At 38.3% G+C, this 19,044-nt stretch overlaps 1 protein-coding gene across 2 annotated transcripts in view; it reads right to left on the bottom strand.

Annotated features, from left to right (window-relative positions):
• Positions 1-11,351, bottom strand: part of LOC131578911 (uncharacterized) — a 58,164-nt gene extending 46,813 nt beyond the window's left edge. Inside the window, exons 1-8 of one of the 2 annotated variants that reach the window (XM_058838211.1) lie at positions 10,446-11,351; positions 10,093-10,193; positions 9,681-9,750; positions 8,533-8,663; positions 6,739-6,827; positions 5,467-5,566; positions 4,071-4,114; positions 2,856-2,933 (exon numbers count right to left, since the gene is read on the bottom strand). In XM_058838211.1, coding sequence (XP_058694194.1) covers positions 2,856-2,933; positions 4,071-4,114; positions 5,467-5,566; positions 6,739-6,827; positions 8,533-8,663; positions 9,681-9,750; positions 10,093-10,193; positions 10,446-10,827 — 995 coding nt within the window. In that variant the 5' untranslated portion in view covers positions 10,828-11,351. The remainder of the gene's footprint in view (positions 1-2,855; positions 2,934-4,070; positions 4,115-5,466; positions 5,567-6,738; positions 6,828-8,532; positions 8,664-9,680; positions 9,751-10,092; positions 10,194-10,445) is intronic. The other variant, XM_058838210.1, reaches the window with a different exon arrangement.
• Positions 11,352-19,044: the final 7,693 nt, after the last annotated feature.

The raw sequence follows: 19,044 nt of genomic DNA, 5'->3' as shown, positions 1-19,044 counted from the left end.
TTAAAGTACTCTTGTTTACAGAGTTAATTAATTTTCCTCATGCATAAACAATAGACAGGTAAGACTTATAAACCTGAAAGGTAGCAAATTCTTTGGGTTTTGTTTACAACTTAGAAAAAATAATACCTATCAGTCCTTCTAAGACAGAAGAGCCACGTGGATTACTGTTCTTGTGGAGAAAAAAACCCCAAAGACAGCCAAAAAAACGACCCCAGGGCTAACCAAACTCACTCTCTGCAGTAAGGTGTGAGGAGGAGAGAGGCTGCCCTCCAGTGCAGACATCAGTAAGTGCAAGGGATAGGTTTTCTGCTCTTGGCTGCACAAATGCACTTTTGCATGTGAAAGGCACATTAATGATAAACTCAGATTTGACTTGGCTTCTTCCCCCTCCTATTTACTGATTCAGTTGAGCTGGTTTGGATTTAACATTAGGTACCACAGACACAATGATTTATGGTTTATGGATATGTGATCTAAATTAAGCACTTATTTTCAGAAGGCTACTATAATGTAGTTTTTCCTAAAAGAGGGAAAAATCATTGATAGACATAGTCAAGTAACTTCTGCAAACACTGTCAGAGTTCTGTTGATCTGTTTGCAATACAGCAGTGTTAGCGGCTGCACGTTTGGCGAGTTTTGGTCACTACTGAGACTGAGGTACTATGTTACACATTATTATGAAAGCATGCACTGAAAAGACATTCAGAATGTCTAAACAAAACCCCCATGCCACCAAGTTTCTTTAAACTAAGGAGAGAACAGGTTACTACTGAACTATTAAATGGAAAACACATTTTTCTGCATCCCAAGACCTTTCATAATATTTGGCCTCGATGCTTTTGGGCCTAAATATAGCAAACTACTATTTATCAGGAAATCAAAATTCATCCAATTTATCTTCTCCCTGACTTCCTTCTCCCCATATCCTAAATCAATGTGCTGGATCACAATTCCACTTCAGTTAGCGAAGCAGATCTTTACATCTCAAAACTTAAAATAAAAGCTCACCCATTATTCCAGATTTGACTGGTTTTAGCAGCTTATCACACAGGCTGATGTGTTATATGATTTTATTTCAAGAACTCCTTCAATTACATGCCTAAGACTCAAAATTTGCAAACAAATTGATTAGTTTTAAGGCACCATGATCACTTCTTTAGCAGACTTAAGCAGAAGGTAAATAAGTAACTGTTACATTAGCACAAATAGTCATGTATGGTTTCAGGGTATGTACACATATCGATGGGGAAAAGGTAATAGAGCAGTATCAGGTGTTAAACTTCTATGTTCTTTAACACAAATTCAATTCAGCACCAGTCAGCTGTAAGCCACAAGTCTACTATGATTTTAGACAGAATTCTGTGATTTTACAGACACAAAACTATTAGCTATGCATATTCATGTACATAAACTCACCTATAAAATGAACTATTCCCCCTCCAATAGCTTACAACTTAATATATTAAAGCTTCCTTTCTTTTTTAAAGCCAGGTTGACTCTCCTCATAGAAAAATCCTTAAAAATAAAGGCCTATCAAACATTTTAATAAGAAAATGAGTATTCTGTTTTTTCACTTTGATTCTTTTATAGCGCAAAGTCTTCTGGAGTCACAGTTATAGAAGATTTTAAAAAGTTTCATGATACAGCAAATTAAATTATGGGGAGAGACATCAGAACAGGAATTATAAATTTTATAGTTTATACAAACAAGATAGAGTGACTTGTTACTATAAACTCTCTCCTTTGACTTCTCATAGAATACAACAGTGAAGAGTGAGTGCAGTTTGTTCAGTAACCTTCCAGTAGATGAGAAGTGTCTGATCCTGTTTGTTTCAATGCCATACATGCATTCACCTTCAATCAGTGCTCAGGAGCTCAGTAAAGCAGCACACATCTTTTAGGATGACACTCTGAATCAGAAGCAGTCCCTACAAGAAGAAAAATTCCAGGCAGCCCTATGGCTCTTCTGACAGCAAGGCAGTCCTGCTGGTTCATCCACCTGGACCAGAGTCAGCTTGGGAGTAGGAACATGCTGTATTAAAGCAATTTTCTCTCCTGCACCCCCTGCTGCTCTTCAGCCCTTTCCTCCATCACATAAAAGAAGAGCTGCCTTTCTCATGATAGAGCATAGGACAAGATTCCTCCTTCTCATCCCAAGAAATACAGAAGTAACTGCCACCAGAGCTACACAAAAAATGTGTTCCCCAACTACTTTTAAATTGCTCTTAAAAAAAGGTTGGTAAAAAGCCAGCTCCCTCAGCAGGCAGAACGACACACCTACATGTAACTCTAATAGTTCTGAACACAAGATACACACAACTTTTTGGAAGGACTCACCATCCAACACATTTGTGTTCATCAGGTTATTCAGCAGGACAGAATTATGGCATATATTCATCCCTACCAAAGCAAATTATGTAAATATTTCTGACTGACCAGCAAGCATCTCTGATCTAACTGAAGACTATTTTAACAGCATCTGAACTACCAGTATTGTCTTTTCCAATACAATCATACATGAAAATGAATAATAAATCTTTTCAAGAAGCATAGGATACTGAAGGAAACAGGAAAAGAATAGTTTAAAAGGGGAAAAAAATTATCAAAGGTCTAGTTCGTTTTTCAGAATCTGGTGAAGTTAACAAAACAAAGACCCTGTCTGACCAAAAAGGAAACCTTCAAAACAGAAAACAGAACTTGTAGAAAAGTAATGTTGAGGTGGCAAAATAGCAAGAGACCCACTTTGCTTCTACCTTTCTCTTTTTGGGGATACAGTTTTCACAACACAGATATAAGCAGAAATCCTCATCTTTAGTTCTGCTACAAACATGCATGCTGGTATCAAGTTTACCTACCAGTCTGGTACTGTGTGCCAATCAGTGAATATTCCACCTGTACACTGAGCACCACATTCAATGAGATGACCTGCAAGACTGGGAAAATGGCATTAAAGTAACTAAGGATAATGCAAAATAATTTTTCACAAATCCAGTTTTAAAATACAATGGAAACAGAGATAAATAACAAAATAGGCTATTTTCCTCCACAAATATCTAACACAATTATGAATTATACATTAAGCATAACTTGGGATCCTGAAAGATTAATGGAGTGTTTAAAGGACATTAACAAGAAGAATTTTTCTACAGAAAATGAATACCTAGATTGTCTCACACCTAAAACAATGTTTCCTTAGTAATTTCAAATCTTGATCTAAATTCAGCATCTTTGTAGTCTGTGCTGTGTGTAACTAAACAGATAAAGACCATTTTAAAATGAAGAGAGAAAATCTCACCTCCAATGTGAAGGACACAATGTATTATGATTATGTATTACTATTTTCAAATTTTGATTGTGATAGTCCATAAATATTGAACAGAATTATGTGGAAAATTTCACCTCTATCATCTCCAATTCATTGGAGCCTGAATTAACTTCTCTCCACATTTTTTCTCAAGCAAAGGTTCAAGAAAACTAGTGTTCTCAGGCTAAGTAATCACTCTTTTATGAGGACTTCAATTGAGATACATGATGTACAACATTAAATTAGGTGGCATAATTCTACCCCTTTATGAATCAGATTCCTAACCTTAGGACTACAACAAGGATTTGTAAATGGGAGCACTGACACTGAGCTTCAACAAAACCGTACCAGGATGGTGCCTTCTGACTGAACCTGCTTTTGTGTGTCTTTCAGAGTAAGCCCTGCAACCACCCCAACTATCAACAGTGGCAGCCAAACAGAAAATACTGGCAATCAGTGGCCTCTACTGTAAGATTTAATCTCTTGACACAAAACGAAAAAAGAGCAAGAGAAAGTCAAGCAATTAAATAAAATCTTTCAACCCTTTCTTCCTTTTCTTAAGCTGGTTCCAGAATGAAGTTTCTATAATTTCAATTCCACGTGAGAGTAGTAAGTGAGCCTTGAAAAAGAACTCAAAACCTAACAAAAACATACAAATAAATAAATGCAATGATTATAATAAAAATTAGTACATGCTGAAAAAGTTGGTATCTTGACATTATGATATGAAATATAGATTTACCCCATTTCTTCTTATATCATTTACCTTCCCGCAGCTAGCAAGTCATAGTCATCCCTATTCCAGCCAAACTAGAAGAAAAACACAAATATTTTAAATACACAGAAGTTTCATACAGTACAAAAAACTGCACACAGTATGTTCTTTGCTTTGAATAGTAATGCATTGGATATATTTTAAATCTAAAAAATAATAATTGGCAGGCATGGATTTGAGTTCCTATACAGCAAATTAGCAAAGAAACATCTGACACATTTCAGTTTTCCTCCTATTGATACACCCCAAAAAAATTAAACTCTGAAAGTCATACCCTCCTAAAAAAACCTGTAAGTGCAACATCCATATTACTCAAAGCCTGCACAACCTACAGGTTTAAAAGTATCGTACCTATCTTGTGTAATCTGGACAAACAAACCACTATGCGTCTTCAACTTTTGAAAATTATCAGTTACTGAAGTACTACCAGTCACCGTCAAAAATTCTAAATATGCTTTCTGTTTGACTGGAAATTTTAACTAGAATCTTTTTCCTGAGTTCAACCTGCAAGCAATCCAGCAATTGTTTCTAATTCAGCACTTTGCAGAAATCTTCCTAAAACCTTTCCTAAATAAATTAGATAAAGTCTCTCTGGAGTAGGTAATACACACTGATAGTTGTTATTTTGAGAAAGTAAACAACCAGGAATAAAATAAGTAGTCATAATGGAAATTATAAATGGAAAATTGATTGAGCAGTGTTTGACATGCATGAAGTAAAAAGAATATGATGTCTTAGAAAGCATGTTTTTAACTAGACACATACTCTCCTATTTTTTTTGAAATATGCACCATAAGAATGCTTCTATTTTTCACTATGTGATCCTTCACAAAAATAAGAATTAATGAAAACCTATTAAAAGTACTTCAGAAAACGACATACCATGCTTGTCAGATTTTTTGAATTCCAAGGAATTTCAGAAATGCTGCATTGAAACTTGACTACTTTAAACAAAACTGCTTACCCACTGAACAACAAAACCCAGTGTTTTAAACCACCTCATATGCTATCTCCCAACCAGAGTCAGCTCTACTATCGACACCTGGTGGTAAAGAAAAATATACTTGCACATTAAATTTTGAAGAAAGGCAACAGGAAAAAACCCAAAACAAATGGTAGGAGTGAAATACTGGTGAAAGAGGCCAAAACTTCCTAAACTACACTTGTGCTTTCCAGCTTAATGGCATACAAGTTAACAGAAATCCCTGCTGCCAATTTAGGAGAAGTGGAAGCTGACAACGTTTCATGGATGTAAGAAAAAAATACAATGTTCATTATCTTTAATTTAGTATCTACATTTTCATAAGGAACACAAGCTGCCTGACAGTGACTGCTGAATATTCGCTCACATATATTCATTATCATTCAGAAATTAACTTGTACTTACAGAATGAATGAGTGGTCCTAATACAATCCCACTGTCAACGCATCTGCCCGTCACAACAATATCAGCTCCAAGGTCTAGAGCTCTGCTTATCGGTCTTGCACTAAAAATGACAAAACACAGTAGTAAGTACTTTAATCTTTTAATGTATTGTTTAAAAAACAGTTCCCTGACACATACAGGTTAAAAATCACTTAAAAATTGCCTAGGAAATCAATAAAATCTACTTTAACAACCAACTTGTTGTGAGGTATGTACATCAAGAGTATTTTAAAAAGCAGTCATGAGGGCACTATCAAATTCAGATACCTAAATAACATAACTGAAACACTTCTCTTAATGTCCATAGAAACTTTCCTGAGCAAAGTGCAGAGACTGACACTTCAATCATCAATTGCAGAAAAGAGTGTTTTTCACAGATTCATTAACCATTTAACTTACAGATGAGCATATAAAGATGAACATTCTTCATGGATAAAGCCTGGTGACTTAGTCCTCCAATTTTAAACCTTTCAGGTCAATTACCTAAGTGATTTAAAAACTCACAATATTGTCCAAATTCAAGAGCACTGTGCAAGAACAGAATCACCAGGATCATCAACTGGAAGAGATGCATGTGACCACTGTCTAATTCCTCAATCCTTCTCCTTTACTAGACCAGATTAACATTGATTCATCTGAAGTGGATGGTGACAATGAAAACTTGCCTTCACAAAGAGGTAGCTAGAACACCTGAATTCAGAGATTTATGGAAATCCTAAGTATCATAAGTATCATAAAGGAGGGAAGCGAGATCTTTCAAAACAAGTGACCATCCTGAAAAACCAGTTTCCAAAATTTCAAGAGTACAAAGCCTGACACTGAGTTCAGCGCAACACAACGGAACCTCCTACGGCACTCAGACCACATCCCAGTACTTGAATTCCTTGCTGGCACTTCTCTAGTGACAACACAGTAAACTACTCCATTCTGCAACAGAATACTCAGCATATGAAAAAGCATTTTTGCAATTGCTGTAATTTAACTAACACTGTTTTGGCTTGAACTAAAACCTGATGATTCACAGATGACGTATTGTTAAGGAGTCATAACTTGCAAGGTTATAACTAAAACTTATTTACAAGTTACAAACAAATTTTTTTTCTGGTTGCCTGAATAATTTAAAAGTGAACCTCAAATACTAAGTCGTTCTAACTGCAAAGCAAAAAAAATTCCTGTACTCAATGTGTTAAATTCAGTTGTTCATAATAAATACAACTTGCTAAAATAACTCACCCAAGATACACATTCATGCTGTGAATATTCTCTGGAAATTGTTTGCCACTCTCTAAATCGGTGATACCAGCTCCTTTTAATTTCTCTTTCTGTTAGAAAACAAGAAAAACATCCAAGCTATGAGTATTTTGAATTTTCTACTGTAAGCTTCTTATTAGTATCAAACAATAAATCCACTTCATAGCACCTCTCAGCCATATGAAGCTGAATATAATTATTAACAGTATTAACAATACCAATCAGTGGAATGGCTAAAAGCCTTAGATACACTTTTAACCACAACTTTTCCAGCATGCAGAAAATTAAGTCAGTCTTCAAAGAATGTTCATTTATATATATATATATATATATATTCATTTATATATAACCAACCTGGTTCATTTATATACAACAACCTGGTGTATTTCCTAGGCTTTAAACTGTGTTTAATTGCCGTACAAATAAATAAATCAAGCCCTGCAAACAGAAATGTATCTGCCACATCTGCAATGGTGTCGTGGCCAGAGAACAAGGCTAATCCTGTAGCTTCATATGGTACTTAGAATAAATTCTGTTTCCAGAAAAGTGGCTGGGGGGAGTGCATGTTTTTGACCATGAATTAGGCAGTTTGGCAATCCACTGGATTGAGGGGACTGTGACTGCATAGACACAATGTCCATGTAAACACTAATTTACAAGTGGGATCTGTGGTGTGGGAAAAAAACCCAAAACTTCCACTCTGAATTAATTTGGTATTCTATGTTAATGATTGAAATCCTCCAAACCACAAGTAACGTTTACCACGTTTCATGTATCAACAGTATAAATGTCTGTAGGCCATAAAAGCTGTGTCTTTTTTGTTCCTGTAAGTTATGTACTGACAACAGCATAGAAAAACAGTGCATTTCAGATCAGACATGTCCATAACAAGCTCAAATTTGTACCAGTAATGAAATTCTGGCCCACAGACAGTAATTTCAGTAGGGCAGAAGTTTCTTAAAAGGAAGTCCAAGCATCACACATAACTTGCAGATAAAGAATCTTACTTGATGATCTTCCACATTCAAGAGCATGCAAGGAGTAACAGATCCTATGCAGATAAATAATTTTCCAAGTTACAGGCAGAGATTTAACCACAGTGCAAACCTCTCCTCTCTTAATTACTATTATGTATAAACTCTTTTCCCAGTAGCTTTTCAGGTATGGCCAACTTTTTTTTTTTTTTTTTCCAGATTTCATAGATAAAGTGTAATTCTTTAAGTTAAAAAGAAATCACATCACTTAATCTTTCAATTTTTTTTTTTTAATATTTAAACATCAATCTTCTCACATAACATTACCTTACTGTTATAAACTAATTACTTCAAACCAGAAAACCAGCTGTCTATAAACAAAATAACATCAGGAAATGCCTATAAACCACTAAAAAACCTAGAAGGGATAAACATTTGAATGTGTGGTAGCTACACCACATTCAGAAGAATCAGCATGCATGATTATCTAGTTTAGACAGAAGCAGTAACAGCCTGTAATAGCTTCCCCTAAAGAGCAGGCAGACGTTACAGCAAATTCACATTTTGCTTTAAAAAGCAAAACAGAAGACCCACAAGCTTATAAAATTCACCCCCACTAGATACCAAAAAACAGATGTGCCAAGAATTGTATTTATGCATTAAGAAAACCTGAAAGATAATAAAGAACAATGCTTCTGACAGAAGAAGTCTACTGCATAAAAACACAGAAAATTCTTATGGAACAGTAAATGCCACCTTCAAGCTATACAGACTCATGCTACTAGTGCTTAAAGTGAAATACCTCACTCATCAGATCATCTCCAGCAACAACAGCTATTTTCAAATCAACATCTGCTTTCTTTGCCACCTCCTGAAGGGCAGCTGCACAAGCAAGTGGATTAATTCCACCCGCATTACTGATGACACGAACACCTAATAGAAAAAAAAAAGGCAAATAAAGCTCAGCAGCATCAATAATCAATCACCTGTACTTTTCAAAGTCTGCTGAAACCCAAGTAAGGTACCACCTTCACAAGGTAACAGACATTCAATCAAGCAAAATATGAAAACCACATTAAAATATGAGCCACATTTAACCTGTGAAAGGATCAGAATAAGCCAATAGAAAATTGTTTAGAGAAAAATAACTGCTATAGCTACTTCTCATCTATCCCTTATGAATGGAAGGAGAAAGTGACCAGAAAGACACACGTAAAGAGGCAGACAGCATCAAACATCTCCAACAGCAACAGTAGTAGACACTATGAAACTTTACTAATGTAAACAAAAAAAGAACGAGTGAAAAGTCATATTGTATAACTATGTAGGAATTTTGAAAAACTTAAATTACCTTGAAAACATCTAGATCACATATTTTAAAAAACATCTGTAAAGTAATCTGCCATTCACAAATTAAAGCTACATTAAGAAATGCATGGAAATATACATATATATTTACAATTATATCAAATATCCTCAATCAACCCAATTTCACCATCAGACCTGTATCCCACATCAATTACAATGGGATTTTTCCTAGAATCCTAGAATGGTTTGGGTTAAAAAGACCTTAGAGATCACCTAGTTACAAGTCTCCTGCTATGGGCAAGACTATTCAGGGCTCCATCCATCCTGGCCTGACCATTTCCAGGGATGGGGCATTCACAACTTCTCTCAACAACCTGTTCCAGTGCCTCACCACCCTTACAGTAAAAAATGTTCTCCTAGTCTCCAATCTAAATCTACCCTCCCTTCAGCTTATGGCCATTCCCCCTTCTTCTATCACTACACATCTTTGTAAAAAGTCAACCTCTCTTGCAAGCCCCTTTTAGCTACTGCAAGTGCTGTAATGTCTTCCCAGAGCCTTCTCTTCCTCTGAGTGAACAGCCCCAACTCTTCATAAGCAAGTGTACTGAATTAACATACAAACTCATGCAAGGAGTAGCATACCTTTCCTGTGAATATCTTTTATATAGGGACCCATGGCAGTGGAGACAAAATCCGGAGTGTAACCTAAAACCTGAAATAATTAAGAGCTGTAACCATTTCTTAAAGAATGTCAACCAAATCCGCCTCCTTGGTTAACACAGAAAACAGGGAAGAAAAACTACCTCTCAAAACGTTTGGGGAATACGATGGGAAACGACACGAACACTTTCACTAGATTAAACTGTACAGATGCAAATAAATACATGCGAATAAAAAGTTTACTTAAGAAACCCTGTCCCCCTAAGCAGGTATGTCTTGAACAGGTTTCGGGCACGATCCGGGCTGAAGGAGAGTTTGGCAGGTCGCGAAGTACCGGAGCGCACCCTCCGCGGCCAAGCCCGGCACGCTGGGGCCGGACATCGGCTTTACTTACGGGAGACCGGGCCTTGGCGGCCGTCAGCAGCGACATGGTGATTTCGGACAGGTAATCGAAGACGAGGAAATCCAGCTTCCCTCCGTACAGCAGCTGCGGCACTGGCGGGGCAGGCAATAAGGCACCATCAGCACGGGCCACCCCCGGTGCCGGCCCTACCCCCGGTGCCGGCCAGCCCCGCCCGCCCGTGCGGCGGCAGCCCCGGCCCGGCCGCTTGCGCAACGAGGCTGCCTGTGGCGCTGGGGCCGCCGCCCGCCGGGCTCGCCCGGCCCCCGTGCCCGTGCCCCGACCCCCGCCGCCCCGCCGGCTCTCCCCGCCGCCCCCCGGGCAGCCGCTGCCGCCCCACCGCCCACCTGCGGCCGCCGTGTCCCCCCAGAAGCCCGAGGCGCAGCCGATGCGCACCGCGGCGCCCGCCGGGGGCTCGCAGGCCGCGCTGCGCCGGCGGCTGCAGCGGGGCGGGCGGGCGGCGGCCCTCAGGAGCCGCGGCCCCCGGAGCGCCAGCAGCGCGGCGCAGCTCATGGCGGAGCGCGGGCACCGCCTCGGCCGCGGCCGCCGAACACAGGGCTGGGGAGGAGCTGGGGACTGCGGAGGCGATCGGGAAAAGGGGCGGGAGAAGTTTATAAAGCCGGAGTGCGCGGGGGAGAGCGCCGGGGAGCTGTAGGGCGGTGATGGTCCGTGTGCTCGGACCCGCTGGACACGGCTCGGTGGCGGGCTGCGGGCTGCGGGCTGCCGCATCCCCGAGGAGCTGCGGGCTTGGCGGGCGCGGCCGTGTCACCACCGGAGCGAGCGGCGGTGTGTCGGGGCAAAACCTCGGCTGGGGAAACCCCGGCACAAGGCTCGGAATAACTTCAGAAGCGTGTCAGTCCGATTATGGAATCCTCATGAAACCTTGTCCTCCTCTCCTAACTACAAAACGTGTTTATTAAAAACATAAGACTGTGTGTGTGGGAGTACACGTCTGTGTTCTGAGAGAAAGCATTTCTCAGGTCCTGGACTGAATTTGTCGTCTGTGGACGTGAGGAAGATGTCAGCAAGCCGGGAAATTCCCTCCTATATAAGGAGGAACGATTTCCTAGTCCTGATGTCTGAGCTGGAGGGCTGTCTCCGGACACCTGCACAGAGAGCTAATCGTGTACAGGCACTCCAGAGCCAATCCTCCGTGGCTGACATGAGCCAGGACCGTGCCTGAGCCAGACTCTTACATTCTACTCTTGACACAATAACAGCTTGGCCTTCCTTAACAGGGACACTGCTATTCCAAGTGGGTTTGGATTACATCTTGTACATGATATCATAATAAAATTAGGATTTGATTAATAAAATTGGGATCTCTGCAGGAAGGATGAAAAGTAAAACGTTTGGTGTAACACTGACAATGCTAAGTATGTGATGATGAGAGGGGGTTTTATTGTTTTATTGATGTAAAAAGTAGCCATGTTGAAAATAAGTACGTACTTCTGGAAATTGTTGATAAGGCTTCCAGTTAGACTATTTTCAAATTGTGATTAGAAATAATGCAGTTGAGAGAAGATAGGAATAGTCAACTCAGAATTTGTTTCTTTATTTAGCAAGGTACAATGTTTTCCTATTGCAGAGAAGGGCTATAAAGCACCAATTTATGTTCTCAGTGCCTGAGTGATGAACCATTCCTGTCCTAATCTATTAAACTGGCAGAACCAAGGGGGTCATAAAGAAAGAAAATTTGGTTCCCTACACAGATTTTCATTACTACTCTATGAAAGTATGTCATTATTATGTTGAAAATTTGCATGTTTTGGGTCCCTATAAACTAGTAAACATCCAAATAATCACAGTAGGGAAGAAAAACCACCAGGTAATGTATGCATAGTTGACTCCAGAGAGCTTTGTCCTAAATATATATTTATTGTAGCTCCTTAAAGTCGACTTTGAAACAAGAATCAGAAAGAGTACTGTCTATGTGGCTATCTGTATAGACATACAGACAGATGCTCTCTGTGAATGTATTTTAAAGTGTCTTCCACGTGTGTTTTGATGCGGAATACATTACCAGTCAGATGCCAACATATTGCAGCATGGCAGGAAACATGGCTAATCCTCTGCAAGTCATGCAATCCTCTCAAATCCTGGGGTGAAATTCAGGCGTAGCTCGCCTCTGCTGGGACACTGTTACCAGCGTGCCGCAGTCCTCTCTTCTGTGCTTGAACACATCCAGAATAAATGCCAATCACTGACAACTGATAACCCAGGGACGTAAGTAAAAGTTCCACTGGATTGGGGCACGTTTTCATGCTGCAAAACTGAACTTCTGTGCGAGAGGAGCTGGCTTGCGGAGGCCGAGGGACCCAAAGGCCGGTAGGTGGCTGTATTTCACCGCTGTCCGCACCCTCATCGCCTGCAGAACAATCCCTGGCCCCAAAAACAGCCACCTGCTCCTACCATTTGTGCATTTCTTTCTCTCCGGATGAACCGGGCATTTTACCTTTATCAAGAAATGAATATTCACATGCACATGTTTACGTTGATGAAACAGTCTTGGAATCTAGAAGGTGCTTTATTCTTTTAATTTCTCTCAAGTATTTTCATAGCATGGATTTTGACAGCCACTGCTCATGGGTCAGGGGAAGGACTGGATCTTGCTTTGTCAGAAAGCATTTCAAAGTCCTTATGGAATCTTAAATAAAATTTTAGCAAATTTGCATATGGATGTTGACAACTGTGGGAGACAATTAATATCCAACATAATGCTAAGACACACCCATTAGTTGATCTCCCAAAAAACACAAGGAAAGGATTTAGGATTGATTCCATTAATTGCAATGGTGCAGTGAAGTGATAAAGGAATCAAAGTCTGTATTCGGTTGGTTCCCACAGCGAATTTGTTTCTTGCTCAATTGATACTTGTCCAAAAATAAGACTATTTAATAAGCTTATTGAGATTCCAGAAAAATTATCCATTTTTCTGAGAGCAGAATTTATTCACTACCTCTATCCCCTCCATTCCACAAATTATTTTCTTACAATAGACTGAATTTTCATTTCTATAATCATTCCATCCTGAGCAGTAATGATTAGCTCAGAGCCCATTATTTCATACATGAGTTTAGGATTGTTGTAATGAAAACACAAGCAAATGATACAGTGGTTCTTTTCCATGTAGGCTTGGGAAGCAATGCTCTGCGATGGTCAAGTCTTAATTTTGAGATTTTTTGAAATTATTTAAGAGATTTTAGGAACAGTTTATTGCTCTTTGAGGACATCAGATGGCACTGTGTGGTTGTCAGTGAAGCTCAAAAGAAGCTACAATCAGTACCAAACCTGTGTGGAATTCACAGACAGGAGGTGCTAGTAAAGACTTGACTATATTTGTGACCTGTATAGGGGATATGGGTCAGCAATAAAAGCTGTCACAACTCGCTCACGTGATAGGAACCCATTGCTTAATGTAAAATTTTTAAGAATGAGCCAGAATTGGTGTCATATATTGTGAGAAGAAAGCGGGGGGTATAAAAATCTTCTGGCTTTATTTTTTATGCCAGAGAAAGAAAAATATTACAGATTAAAAAAATAAAAAAAAAATAAAAAAGAAAAAAAGACTTGTTTTTTTCTGCTCATGGTTTACATGTAGATAAATCTGAGTTTTGCTTTCCTTTGGTGACCCTAAACACTTATATTTACATTTAATTGGCTAGTGCTATTAATATTTCAAAATCAAGCCTGTGATTCTATTCATTTAAACAGATTCATGCACCAGCATGGAGCACAGATAGTGTGTAAAAGAACTGTGGAATTAATTCTTCTACTTCAATTGTCCTGAATTAATAGCATTCAGGCCTAATCCTGAAAGTCAGGGAGGACAACACAGAGTACAGTTTTCCAAAACAAATACACTTTACATTATATTTCTAGGATTTTTCTGACAGTCAGGCTTCCTCTGATTTCTTAAAAAAGTGCAAGCAAAGTATTTCACACATCAGGTGTTTATTGAGAAATACATTACATTTTTTGCTGCATTTCCTTTAATGTTATTGTCAGTAAGTTCCTGGCCAAACCAATAATATCAGACTCAATATTCGATTGTTGAAGTAGGCTTTGTTTAGTTTATTGAGGCTCTGTCCTCTCAACTAATTACAAAATACTCAGCAAATATTTGAATTCACTACTTATCTCATTCCCACAAATTAGTGCATCTCCTTGTTTAACAAATAAGTTCACTGTTCTTGCCCTCAAGGTAAAGTATACACTGCAATCTCTCTTCTGCAGACAGTCTGACAACCTTTTCCAAGTGAATCAACAGTTGGAAATGGTTTCTGTAGATCAGTAAAGGCAGAGAATTGACTGTGTTGCATCAAATACCCTTAAATAAGACACAAACAACTCGAAGCTCAATAATGATGTTTCACTGTAATATTTTAGTCGATTTTTAGAATTTTGAAGTATAACATCCTATGCTCCAGGACTCAGAAAAACCTCAGCTGTGACAAAACTACAAAATCTTCTGAATCATCTTGATTTCATTCCTTTATATCACATTCAGTTTTTTTCAGTTATATGTTCACTCTTAATACCTTAAGACTTGAAAGAAGTTTAAATAAAATCTTTAATGCATGAAATTAAGTAAGAAGAACTAACTAAACACACACTATGAGATTTTCAAAAATAAGATAATAGCTCATTCAATCCATCAAATATCTGGCTTATGGATATGAGGTGTCTTCAGAAGTATTATGATGATGAAGTGCCTTGATTTTTGGCAATTTAATTTAATTTAATATTATTTAAATTAATTTAATTTTTTTAAATTTTAAAAATTAGTTTAAACTGAATTTAATATTTACTTAAATTTGTTTGTAGTAATAGTTTACATCAAAATAAGAACTATGTATTAAAGCATAACCCTTGGTTATTCTTTGCAGAAAACAAAGGGTCTTTTATGTTATTAATGTAATTACATTAATAACATAATTATGTTATTATATTAATATATTATATAATTATAATTATATTATATATAATAATATATATTAATATTATATTAATAACATAATAATGTAATTACATGCTGACATGAAAAGTCATAAATCAGTGTAACCTCCATGTTTTGATTTAAGAAAATACATTAACTTATAACTGTTAAAGAATACATTCTAAAGTATGTATTCACAGTATGGAGGCAGCAAAATATCCCATAATTTCTTTTTAAAACGAAAGGTTCTGGCTGGCATGAAGTCCATACATTTCTTACTGTTCTTCACTCAGTTTTCAAAGAAACAACTATTTCCAGCCAGTATTTGAACTGAAGCACAGCAAGTACCTGTACTGGTGTCACAAGTGTAGAGAAATTAAAGGCTCTCCCTTGCACAGCAACTGATTTTTGTCGACTCATTTCACTTCAAGAATGGTGAGGAGGAAATGTGCTGCACAGAGTAGACCATTCAACTGGGGAAAAAAAAGTTGTGATTTATCTTTTGCCCCATTTTTAAAATTGAAAAAGAAAAGATGAGTTACAAAACCTATTTTTTACTTCTGTTTTCACTTTAGTGCACTTGGCTTTCTCGCCCACCATCAGCATAACTTCACTACTAGACAAGCTTTTTAGTTGTCTCTCTCATGCTAATTATCACTCACTCATTGATTGACCTAGCAAAGGGGATTTTTCCCACTAATCTGTTTAGTAATGCGAGCAGGATGATACATATTGGTGATGGATAGCACAGCAGAGTATGGAATTTTTTTTCAGCATTTACGATTTGGTAATTTTCAATATTTATTTTTAAATAGGAAAATTATCTTAAAATGCAAGTTCATGTCAAGTCCACTGAACACTTTCAATTAAACAGTAAAAAAAGACCACTGGAAATCTTAAAACTCATCACTAAAGCATTTCTAAAATATTGTAGACTGATTTTTCAAGTTAGATTCCTAAGGCAAGTACATAAAAGCTTCAAAAACAGATCTTCTTCCATGGCAGCCATAAGGATATTCTGATATTCAGGAACTAATTAACAGACACAAATATATTTCTTCTGCTTTGATTTTCTGAGGACAAGTTTTATATGAATGATGGGAACGTGTTGGATAGTGTCCCAGTGGCTGACAAGAAATCAATATTGAGTTGAAGAAAGCTCTTTCAAACACATAATGATTTACTTTTACCTTTACTCTCTCCTCAAAAATAAATTGCAGGAAAAGAGTACACTGAGTTTGAGAACTCTTCCTTCCACCTGTGCTACACAAATTGTCTCTCATCTGTTACCAAACCAGCAAATAGACTTACTGGAAAGAAAACACTGGCCAGAAAATCACACAGCTAAATTAAGCTGGACATGTCTGAGGGTACAATTAGGTCTCTAGCACACTTGTTTGGTAATTGGGTCAGCTGTTTTGCAATCAGGATCCACCAAGACAAAGTGATATGTAAGGGAGGAAAAATACCATGTAGTCATTCCACTAAGAATACATACTGCTTTCAACTAAATTAAAAGTAGGAATAGATCTTTCTAAGTACTGAAAGGTGAAATAACATAAGAATAGAAAAAAGAAGGAAATATATGAAATGATTCATGACCATGTAATCAGTAAAGCAAACAAAAATTTTCTGAGGTTTAAATATTTACATCTTCTGCTAAGAAGTTCCACAGTTGTAACCACAAATACAGCTAAGCAACACTTATAATTGCAGTGTGCAAATATTTGGTAATCATTGAGGCAATGTTGAAAATTGACTCCTTCATGAATGTAAATATATACAGTGATAATTTTGTGTAACATAAGCATCTGACTGAAAATTCAGGTTTCCTATTCCTAGCCCATTTGTAGGGATAATGATCTTTGTTTTTCCCACCAATGAGACATTTACCTTGAACACTGAAACTCTATTTATACATTGTTATAATGTTATTATAGCCGTTCTCATGCTTTAATTAAAAAGTCTTAGAGTTTCTAACTCAAGATTAACTAGGCTTTTACTGCCAGAATTCACTGTTCTATGACTCATGAAATTCTTGCCCAGGAACACAAGACAATTTTTTTTCGTTTTCTGCTACCAAATAGTCTTCTGACAGAGTTTCAAGCCTATATGTACTAGTTCTAGTGGCAAAAGGAAAAGATGTATTCTTTATTCTGACAGAGGATGAGGGATACTTGAATTGTGCTACGTGGTTCACCATTGCATCATGAACAGTACGTGCCCATCTGTACTGTGCAGTATACACCTGTGTTAATGCTGGTACTTTGTAAAGCTCATACCAGCAACCTGCTCATGATATTTTGTCATATCTAAGGGAATCCTGCTGGTGCACAGCCTCTGGAATGGTATCTCTAGGACCCTGTAGACCCTTGTGTCATGAACTGCAAAGAAGAAGCAAAGCAAGTTCAGTATATGAGCAGCAGTGACAAGGAGGGTCAGCGGTAGTTTCCTCAGTCCATGTTAACAGCACCAGTGAAGCAACAGTAAAAAAACCACAACAGCAGATAGACCTCTACCCAGTTCTATTTCCTTTATTTTCACACTTTATGAAACAGAAGTAACTCTGTAAAAAGTGGAACCATGTTCTATTTGTATCAGTAGGGTAAACAAGAGCACATTCTGCACGTGGCTCTTGAAGGTAATTAATACCAGATTTGGAAAGACAAACCTTTTGCATCAGTCATCCTTTGGAAAACAGTTTTGGCAGCCTGGCAGCTAACTCACTGGTCATCAGTACAGTTACTGGAAAGCTGACTCTGCCAGGAGCAATGCTTCAGCCTCACATAAGTGTCCAATCAGTTTGATTTTCGGCATCTTAAGCACTCACATTTCCTTCTGGCAATATGTGGGTGGATCTCTGAACATGACGGGAGTCTTCTGTTTGACCTGATTTGACTAGATAAAAAGAGGATATACAAGTCAGGAGCTCTCCATGTTTCAGGGCATAATTCTATCTAATTTTCTAACAATCAGGTTCCTATAGAATACTTTTTTCTCATGTTTTAAGTACCTATTAAGCCAAGTTGAAACATCGATCCTGCTGTACAGAGATGAAGTCATTTGCCTGAAATCACAAAGCTGACTCCAGTTAACAACAGATCTATCTGTGAATCCCATTCTCACCATTCTTCTCATCATTTGGTCAACAGTTGTTGACCAACATTTGGTTCTAACAGAGTCAAAAGCTTCCTCATCACACATCGTGCTGTACAGGCACAAAATCAGGCTTTCTCTGCAGACTCCATAGTTCAGAGACCAGGTCTAGGTCATGGGTGGAAAGGTGTTAATGCTGCCAATACAGATAGCGTGCAAAAGGACATACTGCAGTAATTTGTTGGAACAAAGCCCATAGTGAACACAGGGCTTGTCAGCACTCTTGTAGCATTATTGAATAAGGCAGATACCAACAACAATATTTCCCCAGCAAGGAAGCATTGACCAAAGCCATTGGAATGGACTCACTGTGTTGAGGGATAGGGAACATTAATATTTCATTGCCTGTGAGAAATACCACAGACTTCTTTTCCAGATATGCTACTGCCCAATGACTTCGTACCTTTCTCTGCCTCAATTTTGTCATCCAGAGAATAGGGAAAATAATGTTGAGTCTCTTTGCAAAACATGTAGAGATCTGTGGTGGGAGAGGCCTACATAATCCCAAAATATCATTTATTGTTAAGACATTGTTAGCTGGTACAGATAATTCAAATTGCTCCTGTGGCTCTTCCCTGTACTACTAGAGTGAAACTTCTGCCAGCCCCATTACGGAGCGCTGTGTGAGTTTGATTATGCTTGTGACTAGGTGTAGCATCTCCATGCCTTGTCTCACCTTCCTGCCTCCCCTGAAACCTGGCTGGAGCAGAGTTCAAGCGACTAAAGCGCAGAGCGGGTTCTGAAAATGGGAGGAGCGTATGTGCAAATTCTGGGAATCCACCTCAAATCCCTACCCCACCTCTTCCCACCACCTCCCAGTGCCCGCCCCCAGCTTCAGCCTTCTGCCTTAA

The sequence above is a fragment of the Poecile atricapillus genome, chromosome 4 (genome assembly GCF_030490865.1).
Source record: "Poecile atricapillus isolate bPoeAtr1 chromosome 4, bPoeAtr1.hap1, whole genome shotgun sequence".
Taxonomy (NCBI): Eukaryota; Metazoa; Chordata; class Aves; order Passeriformes; family Paridae; genus Poecile; species Poecile atricapillus.
The sequence above is the reverse complement of the archived record's forward strand: the minus strand, read 5'-3'. Positions and strand labels throughout refer to the sequence as shown.